Genomic DNA, 20,110 nt, shown 5'->3' on the forward strand with positions numbered 1-20,110 from the left:
ATAAGTATTCATATGATATACAAATTCATTTAATGATTTGAAAATATACACTTTAAAATCTATTGTATGAGTGAACCCCTAAACAAATTCTGCCAAAAAAGTGCAATAAACTTGTCCTGCTGACATTGTGCATAAGCATTTCTTATTCCACATCACAGGGCAGGAAGAACTATCTGAAAATTATGGTCTATAGTCATTTCTTGACTCATTAATCCTTTAGGAGGATTGTGTGTGCACAGAGCAAAAGGACAATATAGTTTCTCACATTTTCTATTACTCTCACTACTACAAATGGCATTGGCCAAAGAGAAGAACATATTTGTGATTGCTTTGTGTGTGTGATGTAGCTCACAAGCCTTTCTCTCTTGTAGCAGTGGTGGCAGGAATAGCACCCTCTGCTCAGTTACGTCATTCCTTCTGATGTGTGGACACAGAATGAACTGACTCAGAGAATTCATTCTGATTAAATTTTTTATTTTTGCCAGGTTATTTTCCCCAGGTCTGTCTGGCCATGCACTGCTGTGTCAGTACTGCTGAGGGGTAGCTGGAACAAATGGAACAAGAACAAAGCTGGACAGGATCAGCACTACAGCCTGAGAGGTTCTTGCTTGAGTTCTTCTACAAATTGCTCAGATGAAATGCTCACTTGGGTTTTTCAGAGGCTCTGTGGAGATTATTAGCCTGCAGTAACACAAAAATCAATGAGATGTAGGGAATTTGGAGTTGCCCAGTGTCTGCTGCAGGATTACTTCACAAGTGCCAAACTATGTGATAAATTTCAGAAATTCAATAGACAAAACAGGTTTTGATTCAGGTATTCTGTAAGGTGCTTTAGGCCACAGAGAAGGAATCTGAGGCTTCCTTCAGAGCTGTTTGACAGGAAAGCTAATGCTCCCTCACACCTGGTATGACTCAAGGTACAACGAGAAAATATGAAGGCTAGAAGGATGTACCAGCAGATCCTGCTCTGGGGTGATGGAGTTGAATATGGGAGCCAGTGGTGGGGACGCAAGACAGAGGAAGGGAAGGAGTATGGCTGGAATTTCAGCCATCAAAGATTGTATTTCACTAGGGTGCTGCCAGTGTTTTGCTGTGCGGTGAAGAGAACTTGGGAAGAGGATGAGGTCACTGCATTGCTATCCCTGCCACTACAACAGAAAATCCAAATGTCTGCCATAGCCTGTAGTGTTATTTAGGACAAGAGCAACTCTCAATAATGAATTCCCTCACAGGTTTGCTAGCAGCCTGAATGCATTCCAAACTAAATGTGACTTTGGTAACAGAGCTGAGTAGGGAGTAGACTTATCTGGGAAAGGTTGATTGTTTTCTTACTACACAATGAGACAGCAAATTGGTCTGAAATTATACCCTCATTATGCTAATTCTTTGCTCCATACAAATGGAGCAAAGCATGCTGTGGGCTAGGATTTAAAGATGCTGATGTTATCAGGTCAGTGTATGCCCAGAGTAATGGCCCTTGGATACCCCCAGGGATGACAGGACACAGCATGGTGTAGGGAGATGAGCTGTCAGGCTGCAGAAACAATGTTCAGTGCACACGTGGCTTCATAAATAGTCAAACTCTGTCATATGCTGTGCAGCACTACCTGTACTTACAAAGAAAACTACCTCCTGTGAAATACTTCAGCAGTGACTACAAACTGCAGAGTTATTTCCTATGGTTTGTTGTTTTTACTATTCAGGACGAAGTGACCCCTTTGTATCCAGGTTATCTCATGTACTCTTGCAGTGTATGTTTAGTTATTGGCCAATTAATGACAATGCAAAAAATATTGTTTCTGTAAAAGCAAATAAATTTTGAGGTATCAACACACAGGATGTAAACCAGTATGAATATATCCTATGAAGCATTGTTAACTTTGTACTATCTGTACGGTTTAAATAAGTGATTAGTCACAGAATAAGATGATTTAGAAACAAAAAATCATCTGTCTCAAAGTGATGACATCTTTATAATCCTAGTGGTACTGAAAATAGAAAAACTAGATTCTGTTAGGTTATCAGTAACCAGTTTGTAGGGCATATGCTTCATAGAAGAATGAATGAAGGAATGGTGTACCTGCTTTCACGTTGGAGAAACTCCTTGTCTCTGTGCTTCTCTAAAAACTCTACAGCCTTCTATCCTCCTATGTATGATGCAGAGCCTGGATACTGTGGTGAGCTAAGCTTACAATCAGCTCTGAACTCATGACATAATGGCCTATAGGGACCTTTATGTTTTTTATTTTAGAGGGTGAGCCCCTAATTCTGGGAAGGCCTGATTACAGCAGCCATATCAACGTGGAACATGTGGAAAACAGTGGGAAACTGGCTACAGGTAATAAAGCTGAAGGACACCCATAGCAAGGCCAAAGGTATGATCATCTCCTTCAGCCAGGGAGAAGATGCACTCCTCTGTCATGTCGTAGTTATTACAGGTGGAGCCATGCACGACCACACCTTTGATGAGAAATGAGGGTCAGTGACCATTAACATACACTCATGGAAATGAAAGATGACTATTGACACTTTCAACCTTGTGTGAATAAGGCTGGGAGTTGTCCCACTCCTCTCATATCAGCCATTAGCAGCTTGTAGGAGAGCAGGGTGCCCCTGGTCAGAAAAAGAGGACACCTTATGTTCGAAAAATTCAAGATGCAACTTGAAAACCAGTAATATGGGCAGACTTTTCTCTCTGCACTCCTCTGTTGAAAGACCAGGAGATCTGTGCCTTTTCTATGTGTAGGGTTCAACTGACACTGAGAGGGCTCCGGAGGACTTAATCCAGGCCATGGATGAGATTTACTGAGGGAATGGCAAACAGACAGGCCAGGGAATAGAGGCATTGTCATGAAGAATTTTTAGCCATGCTTGCACACCTCTGTCTGGAATATAGGAAAACCTGAGACAGAGTAAGATGGTGGCACTGTGTATACACAGAGGCATATGCTAAATCCACATCACTGAGGGGGAATTAGGGTCTGCTTTTACAGTTGACTTATCCTAGATTCAGGTGCCTCCACAAATTCTCAAATCTTGGAAGCAGCCTCAAATATCAGGCTGTTAAGAGACTTTCAGGTATCAATGCTCTTTGACAAGACTGTCTTCTTCCAGGCAGAAGGTGGGGCAGAGAGTGTAGCTGAAACATTTCTAACATAGCTGGTGGCATCCCCAGCTTTCTGAGATCAGGGAAAAGGGAAATGCCAGGACATCATAGCAGCTGATTCATGCCCACTTCCCCCACTCTTAAACTGTATATTGGACTTTTTTTTTTTAATGGGATTGTAGACTGGCACGTCTCTCATTTACAATTACAGTACCTATAGAGATGTACACTCAGGGACTTTCTCAGCTCCAGGATAACTTTGGAACCCTGGTGGATGCTAAGCCCAGCCACAGGGGCAGATCACAGCCCTGAAGGCTTCTGCAACTACCCCATGCCCAGAGTAATTCCTGTTCCCCAGCACGTTCAGTGGGGACCAGTCAAGGTGAGGAGCTTTTTAGATGGATGTGGCTAATCTCTGCCACCTGCCCAGAGGTCAGTAGGTAGATGTGGCATAGGTGGAGAGTCCCCATGGAGCTGGTCAGGGACCAATTGGGACATTCAGGGCCCTGACAGCCTGCCCCACGGAACAGGCAAAGTACAGTCTCTGCTTGTACTTAGTCTGAATGTACTTTGAGATGTGTCAGGTGTCCCAAGGAACACAGGAAGATAGAACTACGTCTTTCAATATCTGATAAGTGTCTGTCTTGTTTGAGCTGGCTTCAGGAAAAAGGACTGACTTTTATGAGATAGTTTCTCTTGTAGTTTTTTCAGCCTTCTTTTTGAGTGTGACCTGGCTTTCAAGACGCAGTCCTTGGCAACAACCTCTCTACCCAAGTCAGGATTGGTAGAAGTGAAGAAAGTGAATGACAGAGAAGTGTGTAGACAGTAGTCTCTAGACAAACCTTGGATTTGGAAGTTTTGTAGGACAGCCACATGCTTTTCCGTACGTTCTGTAGATTGACCTTTCCTCTTGCCCAGGCTGAGGGTTACAGCTCAATAAAATGGGAAAAAAACCCAAACAGGCACAGTGTGATAGTGACTGTCAAAGGGGTGCCTTACAGAAGGGAATGAGACTGTCAGGGGAAGTTCAGATTGGATGTTGGGAAAAGGTTCTTCACTGAGAGGGTGGTTGGTCACTGGAACGGGGTCCCCAGGGAAGTGGTCATGGCACCAAGCCTGTCAGAGTTCAGGGAGCATCTGGGCATTGCTCTTAGTCATATGGTTTAGTTTCAGGTACTCCTGCAAGGAGCAGGGAGTTGGACGTGATGATCCTTGTTCTGTGATTCTGTGTGACACACCATATGTAAAATATGGTCCAATATCACGTACGTGTCTTGTAACATAGACGGAGATTGAGTATTCAGCATGGAGCATCTCTGCAGCTGCAATCACTGGCAGAGTGGGTATAATTTGAGTTTAATGTATGGCTTACAGGACCTAAAATTAGGAAGAAAATATTTTAAAGAGTTGGATGATTCACAGCCTATTCCTTGTTCTATCCTCCCACCTTCGAGATAGTATGAAATCTCTGGAGTCTTCCATTCAAATACTCAGATATTCCCAAATGTTTAAAGTCACTAGAGATGGCTTTTGCTTTTATATGAGGGCTAGAGGACTATATATCATCCCAAGGATTGAGGAGCCTGCCTTTTTTTTTTTTTTGTTACTTAGAGGTGTAATTACTGTAATGTAATATCTACTTGAGAAAGGAAATTAAACTCTGAAGAACAAATTAGCTAATTTCGCATTGCGGGCATGATTGCTGTTACAAGGCCTGCTAGAGCTGAGTCCAGTTTCTGAAAATAAGTATTGTCTTATGTTATAAAATAGCCTGTTCTCATGGTGTCAGCTTTTCTGATAGACCACTGGTGGAATGGATGAGTGCCATGTTCCGTGGATCAAATACTAGTCATTGGAGCTCTATGAGGAGTGTAGTCTTTGATGGGACAACTGCATAAAATTCTCCTAGTCAGGAGATCAGAATTGACAGTTGTGTCTTCCAGCATTTGGTGGCTTTTACAATGGCAATAGTCTTATTTGGCAACCAGAAACTTTAGGATGGCAATGGGCAGATGCTGTAAAAGTGCATTTTATATCTGACTGTTGCAGGAAAGAATACCTGCTGAAATTTATTTGCTATGTCCTTGAACAACATTGAATCTCCAGATTAGGTGGTGCCTGTGGTGCAAACCTATTCATTTTGCTAATGAGACAGAGGAGGAAGATAAAGATTTAAAAAATGCCTGGCATCATATTTTATTAGTCACCCAATATAATTATTGACAGGGATCGAGGATGTTAAGTTCCAGAAAAAGACTACTTATTATCTTAACACTCCTGAGATGCATTAAACACATTTGAATTTAATTAGAAAGAAGTATCCATGATTTAGGAATAAATCTTGCACCTATTAATTTTAGAAATTAAGATGATTAATTTCCTTTAAAATTTCTAGCATTTTGGATAAAAGTCCTTCATAAAAGGTGCATGGCTTACTTTCAAAGACTAAATTTATGCAATGTGATTTTGTCACCCAGATTGAAAAACGGTTGTATTTTAATACTGGATAGATTTTTGAAACGCCTTCCATGTGGTATTTAACAATACAGTCATCTTAGCCATGATGAGTCAGGTACTGAATTTAAGAGAGAAAAGAAATAAATTATTTAACTACTACCAAAACTGGGGCTTTTTATTGTTTGAGGATTTCACATTGCAACCTATCTTCTCCAAAAACTGTAAAATTCCATTTCTCAAAACTATATAACTAACAAAAAGTAGCTTGAGGATAGTTCAGACTGAGCACAGATGGTTCAGCAGATTAATGACTTAATTTTGTTTTAAAGGACAGTGAGTACAGCCATGTTAAGTAGTCAGGAATTGATAATATAGGTGGATATTTGCAGCTTCATCATTTATAATACAGCTAATGCATGGTCATATCTTTTATAATCAATAGGAGATTGGCAGAGGAGGATGTCTAATGAAAGATGTTGACCGGCCTGCAAATCAAAGGATAATATTCCAAAAGGACAGAGAAACAATGGAAGGTAAAGGATCAGCAATGTTTACAGAGAAAGCACAGAAATGGTGATGGGTGAGATTTTACAGCCTGTGTGGTGTGTTGTGTAGATGTAACACAGCATCACATACTCAACAAACCAAAGTGGAACAGGGCCTGGAGTCATTTAAAATGGTACCATGTGGGCACGTCAAGAGTGGGAACTAAACAGAGACTGAAAAGAAAGCACAGGAGTGAAGAAAGCATCTGTTCTGGAAGAACAGAAACATCATTTGTGACACTTTGGTTTCAGAGACATATGCTGGTTTTATTATTCAGCCTGTGGTAAAATAACATTAAAGCTTCTAATGATTATTTACTAACACAAATAACATTGACTTCATGCTCAGATAACTCTTTTGGATCTCATTATGATGTTGCCACGGAACTAACCCGTGATACTGGCAAGCTCATATTCCATAAGGGCAAACATAACACTTGCAACCAGTAAAATTATTATATGTACTTAGTACATCAGGAAGTTTCCAAAGATGAGAAAAAAATATAAGAAAAACTGATTTTGATTAAAAAAACCCAAACCAGATATAGAAATGACATTTTTTTAAAGGATGTATTTATTCTGGTCAACAAACCGCTGCTAATGCTACTGGCAGATGACACAAAAACGTTGGCAAATACTGGAGATAAGAGTGGTAAATTACAAAGATGAGCTAATCATACAGAGCAACCTGAAATGTTTGTGAAACAGAAAACAGAAGAGTCTTGAATTGAGTCAAATTTCATGGATGCACTGGGAACAAGGGGTTGAGGTCCTATCTACAGGACCTGGGCTGCATCTGGAGGACAGTGATTCAGAATAGAAATTACAGACTGGTGCTAATTGATATGAACAAAGTTCAGAGGTAGCCACTATTTTCTGTCAAGGAAATGATTGCTGTAGCATTTAGATTAAAATGTCTCTAAAAACGGCTTTATTCTGTGTAAGCAAATAAGTGGACATGTCAACCAAAACCACAAGGAAGCCTTTTACCTACAGCCAGACCTCTGATAGCAGGAGGACAAGAGCAGACACAAATGTCTTCAACTGCACATTCCATTTACTTCTGGGAAATAACCATGTTTTTCATCTCTGAATCTGTGTTCTGTTTTCCTCTGTAATAATAAAAATGGTCTGTGATAAAAATAAAGAGATCATAAAATAAGGGGGTTATTTTATTCTGTTCATAGAATCGCTGAAACTGAGCCTGAAGTAGTTCTCTAGCCTGCATTTTAATAAGTGTGTTAAAAGTTTGGAGAGCATTCAGGCATGAAAGAAAAAAAATTGAGTTCGTGGTTGAAAAAAATCTTTAAAGAGTAAATTTACTAAGAGTAGATCTTTTTAACTGACTGTAAAGGAGATTTTGAGGTGAATTGTGATTAGCAAGAATTAAATATTGAACACACCATAAAGAGAAGTAGTGAGTTTTCACTCTTTTCACCTATCCATTCTAGTTGAACACCTTTCAGAGACTGATTGAATCTAACACTAATTTTTGGGCTCAAAACAGACATAGACTGGTGAAAGGGAGGCTTTTGTGTTTGTGTGTGTGTTCGTATTGCTTTTTCTGTTACTTTGGTTTTTGAGTCCTCAACTCTGTAACAATATTGACCCTGGCAGTAGTTTAGGAGTTTTACCAATAAATATCTACTTGAAGAATCAGCCAAATCAGCCATGGCTTCACAGATGGAGCAGATGTCCTGAATATTCCCTTTTACCTCATTCCTAATGCGGGTTTTTTTGTTGTTGTTGGTTTTTGTTGTTGTTGGTTTTTGTTGTTGTTGTTCTGATCTGAGAAGTGCTTTGAATGCTCGCAGTAGGGCATGAAAGACACTTAAAGGTGAATGGAAGCAAAATGAGCTTTCAGGCACTTCATGCTGCCTGGATATGGAACTGAAACTGTTCTAGCTTCGTGACATGACTTATACTTCCTTTATTGACAACACTGAACTCTTGCAGAGTTTATGCCTCTGCCTGTAATAAACTCTGCAGGTTTTCTCTCTCTAGGCTCCTATCAGTGAAGCAAACTTAGGCACTAGAAGGGGTTTTATTCATCACTGAATCCTATTTTATTTTTTATATTATGCCGTAATACATTTAGCTGGGCAGTTATTGTTACTGAGTTGACAGAGTGAAGGTACAGGATGGAAGTATTTGGAACAAAAAAAATAAATGATCATACTATTTTGTTCTAAAAAAAGTAAAGAAATATAAATTAGAAGTTATGAATAGAAATGAAATGTCAGTCAGCAATATTTCAAGTTGAATCCAAGGCTGATTGAGCTGGATTTCTCAAGTTACAATGAAATTCTTGCTATGCTTTAGCTTACCAAATATAAGACACTGAAACAATCACCCAATACATAATCCTAATTTATAATAAATAATTAATAATTGTGATTTATTATTAATTATCATAAATAATTATGATAGCATAAAATTTCTTTTATATCATGATCAAGTTATTTTAACTTTTGCATCTTTCTTTTTGTCTTCCATGACTGGCTTTTGAGTATGTAAAGTGCTGGGTATCGTCTGTGGTGTGTGTTTACCCTAAGTTCTCTTTAAAATCAATGGCCATTCTTGGCAACATACTGAACTGGGCTTTGGGCTTCAATCTGGCCAATTCTTAGGCAATATTTTGAATATAAGCATGTAAGTATCATATTAACTGAGAGAATAACTTCCTATTTTCTATTTAGTCCAAGCTGCACTTGGCTCAATGATGGCTTGAAAAGAAGGCATCACCTATTCAATTGCTGCAAGATGGATTTAGGTTTTAAGGCGTGCTGCCAAATTCACATTTACAGTTAAAGAGAGTGATTTAAAATCCATTGGCAAATTCTGAGGGAACCTTCCTAGTGAAACAGTTCCAAATTTAGAAACTTCCATTTCAGACAATTCAACTGAATTGTATTAGCTGGAATATCCCAACTTATTTTTTTAGAGGGTCTCAGAGGTAACACTGCACATAAAACCCTCCTTGGGGAATCAGGGAACCAGACACTTACTGGGTAATCCTGAAGCTGAAAAATGTATTTAAAACTAGACTGAAAAGGAATAAACTAGCAAAATCCTTAGGGTTACTGAGGTCCTAGGAACGGTTGAGGACAGTCCCTCCAGTACTGTCTTGTTTTGTCTTACATATTGATGAAAAATGTCCAGAGGTCTTTCAAACACTCTCTGGTGCAAGGTAGTTGATTTGTGAGTTTTTCTTCTGGTATGCTTCAAAATACTACTCTCATCAGAAATCAATGGATGCATCAGTCAACTGAATACATCTCCTCACTGGTTTGCAAGAGCTGCCCACTCTGCACTGAACTTCCTTTGATATAAATAGATTTTGCTGTGGTGGCTACCATGACCTTCCTTTGTGATGTAAACACCTCAGAACTGAGCAATAACTTCTGCCCAAGAAAGAGTCGAAGCTATTTCCTCCCCTTCCCTACCTTTCCTGCAAATACAAATGTGTATCATATTTCTGGTGATTCGTCCTCTAGAAATGGAAGAAAGAACTTGTCAGTCCACAGAATGAGATGAATTATGTCCTGTGTCTCCTCCTCAGGTTTATTTCAAATTCAATAGATTAAAAAGAAAATGTACAGCCCAAGTGGAAGTGGAGGGTTCAGTTCTTCCAAATCTTAGTTTTAATTTCTATAACAGCTACAAAATACAGCTAATTTTTTCACAGTCTTCCTGTGTTTAATATCTTTGCAGATAAAGTTAGAAATGCACTAAATTGTTGGTGCCTAGATACAACTCTCAGAGCTCTTTAATAAAATAAACTTAGTTTGAGATTCCATGAGCTGTTCCTGGGCAGTGGGTGAATCATTTCCCAGGTAGCTCAGGAACGGAATCACCTCAGGCCTAGATTCCTAACCAACAGGCAGTGGGCATTGGTATGTGCTGGCAGAGGCTCCCTAAGAGCCTACAAGGTCCTGGCCCTGAGATCTTTCCCTGACTCCTAACTAAGGCTTTTATTGCCTCTTCTTCCCCAGACTTTTTTGCTCTTCCACCTGCTTCTTGTGGGTCATCCTTGTGCATGGATCAGCTTGCTTGCTTGCCTGTGGCCTGAATCTCAACCATGCTACTCCTTTGTTTTGGTATTAGTATGTATGATTTAACATATTTATAGCTGGCCGAATATCTGATTGTTCTCATTTTCTCAATTTAATTGGACCTTCTGGTCTTCCCAGTTCTTAGATCTGGTTTGTTCTGGCTGCAGCACTTCCATCTTCACATAAATCTACTGAAGGCCTAACACTAGGTTCCTTACACCCTGGTTATAATGCCATTGTAATTTATTGTGCATGTCTTTTATACAAGATGATGAAAGCTGGGAACCTGTCTAAACCAATATTTCTATAGGCAGCTCTGAGAGAATTTGGTTTCCCTGGGATCAGATTCTTGCATACCAGACAGTTGTCTGCTCTTGCCAGTTGTGTTTGTTGTTAAAGTAAAAGATATTGCTTCTACCTATAAACTTTGCCTGCAGTTACACTGTTCACTCTGAACCAGCTCCTCAGCAGAGAACAGCCCTAGCTGCTCTCACAAGCCCAGGCCCCATGTCAAATTCCTCTTGGCAGCTGTGGATGCTTTCCCCACTTTCAGCATCTGAAGAAGAAAAGAAGATTGAAGATAAGTGGGAATAGGTGAATAAAAAAACCCAGATGAATAATAATATTGTCTAACAGATAGAATCTAGTGCTGTGCTGGGAATAGCGGTAAAGTAGGACAGCTTTCCCCAAGAAGCAGCTCAAAGACTGTGTTCCCTGTTCCTTCAGCTCTGCTTTTGATTGTCTTCTGTTGCTGCAGCCTCCATGAATACCCAAAGTCTCCCTCCTTGAGCAGTGGGCTTCAGGAGGAGAGAGAGTGGGAGTATTTCTGGCCTCACACCCACAGTGTGATTCTGCCTGCAAATACCTCGTCTGTCTCTTCACAAGTATCAAAACCAAGGGTGGAATTGTGACCATACTAAAGCTGCAGGAAGTTCTGCATCCATTCAGAACTACAAGAAATACTTCTGCTAACTCCAAAATTTCCTAAATACCTCACCATTTGTTTTAACCAAGAAGATGGGCCAGAGCCTGGAGAGTGAATATAATCAGAATTATAATTGGCATCGACATGATGGATAATGTATCAATAGATGTACATAGGTAGATAATGATAATTCTTATTTTTGAAATTTCTTTAGAATAATGTTATGAATTTGGATTAAAAGAAGTGTTTGGTTTGCTAAACCCAATCTATATTTTGTAGTGTGTCCTGGATCAATAGTCTTTTGAGTGTATTTAGGCAATTGAGCTACTTGCAAACTCAGAAGCGAAGATTGTCCATGCGTGTAGCGAGAACAGGAAAAAGAGGGTGACGCCTTTGCACCACAGCGCTCGGGCAAAAAACAACACGGCAGAATCACCCAAAGGCAAAAAGCTGCTCCGGGGAAATGGAACTCAAGTTGTAACTCCTTTCCCCTCTCCCATCTCCCCCGCTCCCTGCCCCCAGGACGCACAGGGACTCCGCCTGTCCCTGTCCCTGCCCCGCACAGGCACAAACAGGTGACCTGTTGCGACAGGACCAGAGGTGATTAGACATTGGAAGGGGCTGCCCAGGCAGGTGGTGGAGTCACCTTCCCCGGAGGTGTTTAAAGAAAGACTAGATGTGGCACTCAGTGCCATGGTCTGGTTGACATGGTGGTGTTCGGTCATTCGGCTGGACTCGATGATCTCCGAGTTCTTTTCCAACCCAATGCACTCCGTGACTCCGTGAAACGCGCCCTTGCCGCTAAAGCCAGGAACGCCCCCCTCCAACCCGCTCCTCAAGCCCCGCCCCTTCGCGTCCCGGCTCGCTCTGGCCCCGCCCCCAAGGCCCCCCCCCCCCCCTCCCTTGGCCCCGCCCCTTCCCTTCAGGCTAACCCACGCCCCTTGCTGTGTGATCACGCCTCCACCCCTTAGCCCCGCCCTCTCGGGGCCGGGGGCGTGGCTGCGGCGCGCGCGGGGTCGCTGCGCGGTGACGCAGCAGGAGGAGCTGAGACGGCGCTGCCCGCCCTTCCTCCTCCTCCTCCTCCTCCTCCTCCTTCTCCTCCTCCTCCTCCTCCTTCGCCGCGCCCGCCCGCCCAGGACGCACCGGCGCAGCCGGAGCCCCTCCGCCGCCGCCAGGGCCCGGGGGAGCAGCCGGGCTGCCGCTGGCCATGGTGGCCCGCCCGCCGCCGGCGGGGCAGGAGCAGGCGCGGCGGCGGCGGCCGCCATTGCGCGCGGGGGCCGCGGGACTATGAAGGATGGAAGCGGACGAGGTGACGATCCGGGAGCAGAATTTCCACAGCCAAGTGCGGGAGTACACGGTAGGACCCTCCGCCGGGCTCTCCGGCTGCGCGATCCCCGCCCGCTCTCCTCCTCCCCGCTCTCCTCCTCCCCGCCCTGTCACTGCGAGACCCCCGCCCGCCGCGCTCACCGCCCCCAGCCCTGGCCCCATGCAGCCGGGGGGATGTCCCGCCCCCCCCCGCTGTCCTTGCCTGCCCCAGTGCCCGGAGGGACTCGGGGGCCCGTCCCGGGTGGGCAGCGCTGTGCGTGCTCCTCCCTCCGGGCCGGCTGGAGGATCCCAGCGCTGACCGACCCCCTGGAGCGTTTTCTTCTCCCCCTGCTTTCAGTGAAAAGGGAGAATGCTGTGTATCCATACAGGACATCGGTGTGCTCTATCGGAGTGCTCTCGGAACAGGTAACAGTCCAACAACCTCGTGAACAGTGTTCAGCCTGGGGAAGAGAAGACTGAGAGGGGACCTCATTAATCTGTATAAATATCTAAAGGGGGGTGCCAAGGGGGATAGATCAGGCTCTGCTTGGTGTTGCCACGGGCATAGGAGATGCACAGGAAGTTCCACTTGAACATGAGGAAGAACTTCTTTACTGTGCAGTGACCGTGCACTGGGACACATTGCCCAGAGAGGATGTGGAGTCTCCCTCATTGGAGATATTCAAGAACTGTCTGGACACAATCCTGTGCCATGTGCTCTAGGATGACCCTGCTTTAGCAGGGAGGTTGGGCCAGATGACTCATTGTGATCCCTTCCAACCTGATCCATTCTGTGAACACCTCAGCCCTCAGGTGCAGCCTTGTTCCTGTCAGGTGCACATGGGATTTTGTGTTACCGCTTGTGATACTGGGATCCTCCTGCCTTGTTAAGCTGTTTTCAGTGGCTGTGTGTAACCTTCATGTTTTTTCCCTGACCCCTCATGCCCAGTGCTCTCCCAATGGAGCCATACGGAGCAGGCAGGTGCAGCCCTGCATCCTGCATGCAGACAGAGAGAGCGGTTGTGGTTTCCTCTCTGACTGCCTCATAATTGTTTTCAAGGCTATTCAAAGCTGGTGGAGGTGTTTTGATGGGGTTCGTGTCTCTCCTGCTTCAATTCCAGGAAGGAAATACATGCTGCTCACAGCAGACATGCAGTGTTGTCTCCTGTGCACGTGCTGTCCCAGCTCAGCTGGGAGATCACGTTCTCTTGTGGTCACTGTTGTCTGAGAAAGAATGCATTTCTTGAATTAAAATATGATTTCATAATTTACCTTTAAGTATTTTTCAGCTACATTGGGAGACTCTAAAATCCCACTGTTAACTGATTTATGTAGGGCTACGGCTCGGTCATTTGGTAACAGAGACTTGCTTGGATCCCCAGAGCATTAATTCCTTTTCTGTATTTTAGGAATTGATGTTAAGACTTTCTTCTGGTGAAGTGTTCTCTTTCTGGGATGTTTTTTTCTGAAGAGTGCAAAACAAGCCTGTATGAAGAGAACTGTTACTTTAGGAGACATTTTGGACTTTCTCTCTTTTGGGAGGGCATGTAGTGTGTGTCCTGGAAGCTGTGACTAGTGAAGGGGCATAAAAAGTAAAATACTGTTTTATAAGAAAGGCTTTAAGCGTTATCTTCATCACCTTTGTGGTATGAAAACATGGGTGTATGCACAAATCACCTGTCTTCTCCCTCGTGTCTTTCCATTTGTGTTTGTGTGCTAATTATCTCCTACTTATTTCCACCAGAGTCTTGTTCTAATAAATCTTATGCTATGTATGGTGCTTTTGTATCTGGTAGGATGCACAGATTTTTGAGTCTGAAGGAACTGTGTGCAGCCTCTCTGGGTACTGTTACAAGTAGTGAAGGTCTATTAAACTCATAAAGAACTGTCTCATCTGTACTGCAGCTGCTTTTCTAAAGCTTTTTCAGCCCATTTAGAGCAGTGGGTAACTCTTCCTATTGGTGTAGCCATGTAAGAAATCATATAAGACATCAGTAACTCATATTTTAGAGATGCAGTGTTGTTTTGTTTGGACAGTGGAGACAGAATATACTTTCTCTTGAAACTTTACTTTGATCTTAACATGGATCACTAGCCACCTTTATTATTATTTAACCAGTGGGAATAATAATAACAATATTGCCTTTTAAGTCATGCATTGGTATGGTTGTGATCTAGTCTTTAATTTGTGTTGGAAGACCACAGGATTTTAGGAGTGCATAAAGTGCTGCCGCCCCCAGCTGAGTGTGCAGCCTCATCGCTGCAGGAGTATATTACAAGTATGAGTGCATTTGTGGTTGGTCTGAGCATGATGGAGCACACCGAGTGTATTCCTTACATGCACAATTATGTTAACATCCTCTCCTACCCATTCCTGTTCTTGCTGCTCATGAAGTTATGTGGTTAATATAATTTCTTAAACTATGCAAATAGACAGCTGTTGTGTGGGTAGTGGGCATAATCATCAACCCCTCAGCTGGAAGAGGGAACAGACTCCACTCTGACATATGCACAAAACCTTGATTCCAGCTGCAGGTGGGCTGGGGGCAGTGGAGCAGTTAATAGAAGGATTTTGTGTTACAAGGGGTAGCGACTTTAAATTGGAACAGGATAGGTTTAGAATAGTTATTAGGAAGAAATACTTTAGTGTGAGGGTGGTGAGACACTGAAACAGGTTGCCCAGAGAAGTTGTGGATGCCCCATCCCTGGAAGTGTTCAAGGCCAGGTTTGGCCTTGGAACTGGTTGATCTTTAAAGTCCCTTCCAGCCCAAACTGTTCTGTGGTTCTGTGTTTGTTGTTTAATATTACAGGGGAGGAAACCTGTATCTGCCTATAAGGAGCAAGACAAATTTATGTAATCTGGTTGTAGTGTCTTTGGAGAGCTAGTTGCGTGCCACAGTCTTTACTGGAAGCTAAAACGATACGTTCATGAGAGAAGAGAAATCAAAGTAAGCTGATGTAGTTGAAAAGAAAATCCTTTTCTCTTTTCTCTTAGAAATTTTCTTTGAACGCGTACAGGATTTTTAGACTGTGCTTTCTGATGGAGTCCTAAGGGCACACTAAACTTAGCTTCAGTGTAATGCATCATTTCTGTTTCATCTATTCTCTGAACTGGCAAGCTACAAAGTTTTCCATAAAGTTGTGTAACATAAAAAAATTCGAGGCTTGTTTTCCTTCTGCTGGTGGTGCCTGTCTCTTTCTGCAGGTGCCAACTTCTGCTAATTCCACCTTCAAAAGACAAATATTTCTGACACATGTTTATAGATTGAGCAAGGATAGGGAAAGATTTTTTAAAAAATAAATCCTTCATCTGCTTTTGAGGTGACTCAGTGGTTTAAAGCTTAATTTAACTCAGGCCCGTTTGCTCTTGACCTCATTTGGAGTGTCTGTATGGTACCTGTTTTTTTGAAGAGGGTGCCTGTTGGCAATAAAATCATCTGCCCTGTATTTTGTTGCTTCATGAGGATGATCTTTACTACTAGAAGCTCGTTAACTCCCTACTCTAGTTTCAGCATAGCTCTTCTATGTGAGTCTTCTATGTAGAGGATCTGTGTTTCAAACAGTTGTTGAAAACACCCAGACTCTCAGACTTGTGTGAACTTTAAAATTCAGATGCAGTGAAGTAAACATGGAGATTGTGAACCAATGACCCAAGTGTAAGAGACATGGCACAGCCACGAGTTTGCTCAAAGTCAGTGAGAGCCTTGACTTAACAAAGCCTGAGTCATACTCAGTTCTGGCTAAAAGAGGCATCTTTCTGAAAAGCAACTGTAGGTGATAACAAAATATAGAAGAGGGTTTGTATTCTGTACTTGATCAGCATTTGTATGAAAGAATTGTAAGGGCTGGACAATGTTCTGTGCTGGTCTGATACGATCTGTTACTTTGTACACTTAGTTTGCCCTTCTTGGTCCTTTAGGTTCATTTTATAATTTGCTGAGATCTTGCACATCCATTGAAGATATTTGAGCTTTTAGGGACCTGCTTTTCCCTTGTGACCTGTTATTATGTCTGTTTATAAAGTGTTCCATTTTCTGCTGGTGTTGTTGTGAACTGTTTATTTCAAATGTAAATCGAGTAAGTGCAATGGTTCAGTCTCTTTCTGGTCCCCTGGGGTTCCCTTTTTAGAATATTCTTACATTCGTTTTTTTCCAGTTTGAGTCCTCTATTCTGCAACATTAGTTTGGACTTTTAAAATTTAGATCTACTTTTTTAATTGTTATTTTTCCACTTAAAAAGTGTAGAATTTTGAGTTTGTAAAAATATACGTGTACACTTAGTTATGAGGTTTCCTTGGCGAAATACATACACTGTACTTGTATTTGTAGTGTGGGAAAAACTATGGAAGGACATAATTTTGTGACCATGGAATTATTACTTAGAAAGCTTAATAATACACATAGTATGTTTGGGAAGTAGTTTATTGTATTAAATATGTCATGAAAAAAATCAGTCCTGGTAAAATAAGTTGGAATACAGAAGTGGTGTTATAACTCTGAGTGTTTCATGCAACTTCAGGCAGATGTTGATACTGGTGTAATATGTAGTTTTATATTAAACGTGAGATGCCTCCATTTGAAGGTCTAAAAGTTTTCAGGCTTCATATACTAAATATTCTGAGAAACCTTGTTTCTCTATTTCTTAATGCAATTTCCTCTACTATAAGGCCTTTTTTTTTTAACCGTACAGCTTTTTAATATTAAGTTTGTTTCTTTCTTTTTTTTTTTAAAAGTGACAAGATTGTTATTTTATGTGCACAAATCTGAATATAAAAATAATTTCTAGCAGTTTAGAAAGGCCTTTTTAGGTAGTTGCAACTGTCTCATGTCTTTGATTGTTTGTTTGTTTGTTTGTTTGCAGTTTCACACTAATACCACTGGCTTTGTTTTCTTTTCCGATTTCTTTTCATACCTTTTGTCATCTTGTTCTGTTTTGGGGTAGATGGTGTTCAGGATTCTTCTATGAACTAGTTCAGGATTCTTCTATGAACTAGTGCAGTGTGGTTACTGCTGGCATTTGTCCCATATAGGGCTGTAAAATGAGAAAACACCGTACTCCTGTTGGGAGTGTGCTCTTGTTCCTGACCGGTTCTGCCTCCTTAAAAAATTGTGATCTTTGCAGACCCTTTTTCATGCCAGAAGTGATGATATTCTGCAAGTGGGCCAGGAATAAAATACTGATTAGAAGGGTGGGTGATTTTTAAGAACAAACTTGCTACAAATATTGAAATTTTTTTAATCCATGCATTGAAAACTTAAAGACTAATTTATACCTTAAATGGCTTCTTGTATCTCAAAAATAAAATTTTCCCAGTTTTCTCAGTATTGCTTCCTTTTATTTTTTCTCAAATATTTTGGAAAAGATTTGTATCTGAATAAAGGCTTATTTGTGGTAGTGGCATGAGATATAAAGCTGAAGATTGATGTGCACTGAACATAATTAAGTACATAAAATGTTGGCATAATTCTGTCATCTTAAAAATATACCTTTACTTGTAAACATGGGTGCTGTACTGAACTTTAAGAAGTGATGAGTCATCTTCTGGCTGCTGGTCCTGAGTATCAGCACTGTGGATCCATCTGGAATCAATAGGCATCTCCAAATACTTGGCGTAGACAAGTGGAGAGGGATACTTATTCCCAAAACAGAAACAGCTTTTGGAGAGTTCCACTTTTTCTGTTTACATAAAATAAGCATGAAAGGCTGAAGGATACAAAGGTGCAATTAGTTACAGTTCAAAATAATTCCCTTTGAGTTCCTGGTGTATTTCTTTGGGGTAGCAGTTGACCAGAAGTGTGACACACTTCATGGAAGGTACAGACATCTGTTTAAGAAAATTTTATGTTAAGGTGTAATTAGATTTGAGAAAATCTAATGAAAAGTGAAAGAACTGACAGCAAACAAAACAGCTGTTCATGGTAGGACCACAAACAAGCATGTCTGTCTTGGGTTTTGTTTGGGTAGCTGGGCATGGAGTAGAGAGACTGGATAAGATGCAGGATGTAACTGGGGGATGGGAGGGTTGTAATAACATGTCAGTCTTTGCTGCGATGGGGGATGCTGACTGTTACTGAGTTTATTAGCAGAAGATTCTCTGGAAAGAATTGTTTTCAGAGATGTTGAGAAGGGTTGAGGGGTGGGTGAGGAGGAGAGCAGAGCAGCAGTGGAGATGGTGGAAATGTCAGAGTGGAGAGGGAGTTGAAGCATGTTGCCAGTGAGGTTATGATAAGAAAGTCGGAATTCCATTCTGGTGATGTACTTGGAAATTTGGGTTAAGGAAGACTATCTAAAAAAGCTATTCCATTCAACATAAACGTACCACTTTTATTTCAAGGTTAAGCGAGTGATTTTTTTATTTTAAACTGAAGTGCTTTCTCCTTTCCCGTCTTTCACCCTCTCATATTTAATTTGGCATTTATTCTCGTTTAGGAGGGCAGTGATAACTCTTGTTGAGAAAGTCTTCTGCCTCGCTCTCTACTCCCTTCATGCCTCCCCTCTTACCTTGAAAACTGCAGACGCTTTCCTGTAAATGTGTGCTGTCAGATGACTTCTTGGGAACATTCATGTGCAAGAATTTACATAACTTACAACACAGGAAGAGGAGAGAATTTGAAAGTTGTGACCGTAGTTTGTTTTTATGCAAATAATGTCCAGAAGGTGAGGATACAGCCAGGTAGAGATGACCTGGAATGAGCTACTGCCTCCAACCCCCGGATTAGGCATTCACGTGACAAGGGAAATTGCTTCATACTTTCAGCAGCTTTGATCTGTGTTTTCTGGGGCTCAATTGACTCTCTTAAAGGTGGTTTCAAAACTCATGTTGATGTTTCATCAGCTTGGTGTTGAATATGGATGGTAGTGTTGCTCAGCTGCTTCCCACGCAGAGGTTTCTAGTTTCTTGATTAATTGGATATGTTAAAAGTTTCTAACTACCAGCAGCACGGTTGCAAGACAGAGCCCTGTGCTTTATACTGTTTTAATATTTGAACACTTTGATAATTTTTGAAAATTTTGATTACCTGGAAAATATTCTACAGATCTGTGTTTTAGTTCCTCTGTTTCCAAATCACATGTGCTCCAGAGCAGGTATTATGTGTATCAGTGGCATTGAAGTCTGTGTAGTCTGCATACAGCTGAGTTCAATATACAGAGGATAGAAGCACTGTATATGTGTGATTTTTTGTTTCCCCTTTCGCCTTCTTGTCTTACAGTGGTGTGGTTACCAGGATAGGCTTAATGATTGGCATCAAAACACAGTACTTCACAGTTATACTATTGATTTTAAGTGTCTGGTTATGCCTCTAGTATCCCATTTTTTCCATTGTCTGACCGTAATTTCTGTTTTTCATGTATTTATGGGAAGAATTGATGCTGATGAGTTTTAGTCGAATTTGACAATAGCAACATGTCTAAAATATTTGCTAAGTTGGACTGTGATTACTTATGTCCAGTAGAGAATTATGAAAACATACAGGTATTGCAGTTTAAATATGTTTGTGTTTTGGGAGTGCCACTTAAAAAATGCTACAGATGTATGTGTGAGAAGACAAGGAAGAGTATTTTTATGTGTTAAGATGAGAAAGTTTGTTAGCTCTGTCTTCTAAGATAAGCATTTTGCCCTGAAAAATTAAAATGAGCCAAAGAAGCTGTCTTAAACAAATAAATTGTTTACTAAGTCTGTATTAATGAGACTTTTGAGGTTATTTTTTCAGAAATG

General features: G+C 41.4%; 1 protein-coding gene and 1 long non-coding RNA gene across 3 annotated transcripts in view; both read left to right on the forward strand.

Moving 5' to 3' along the window:
• The first annotated feature begins 490 nt into the window (after positions 1–490).
• Positions 491–7,270, forward strand: LOC113969349. Its single transcript, XR_003534832.1, has 3 exons — positions 491–600; positions 2,252–2,375; positions 6,006–7,270. It is a non-coding gene; the product is annotated as an uncharacterized LOC113969349 (long non-coding RNA).
• A 4,938-nt stretch (positions 7,271–12,208) lies between these two features.
• LMBR1 (limb development membrane protein 1) overlaps positions 12,209–20,110 on the forward strand; it is a 67,251-nt gene continuing 59,349 nt past the window's right edge. Inside the window, exon 1 of one of the 2 annotated variants that reach the window (XM_027686863.1) lies at positions 12,209–12,445. In XM_027686863.1, the coding sequence (XP_027542664.1) occupies positions 12,383–12,445 (63 nt within the window). In that variant the 5' untranslated portion in view covers positions 12,209–12,382. The remainder of the gene's footprint in view (positions 12,446–20,110) is intronic. The other variant, XM_027686864.1, reaches the window with a different exon arrangement.

The sequence above is a fragment of the Neopelma chrysocephalum genome, unplaced genomic scaffold, assembly GCF_003984885.1.
Source record: "Neopelma chrysocephalum unplaced genomic scaffold, ASM398488v2 Primary Assembly neopelma1_72, whole genome shotgun sequence".
Taxonomy (NCBI): domain Eukaryota; kingdom Metazoa; phylum Chordata; class Aves; order Passeriformes; family Pipridae; genus Neopelma; species Neopelma chrysocephalum.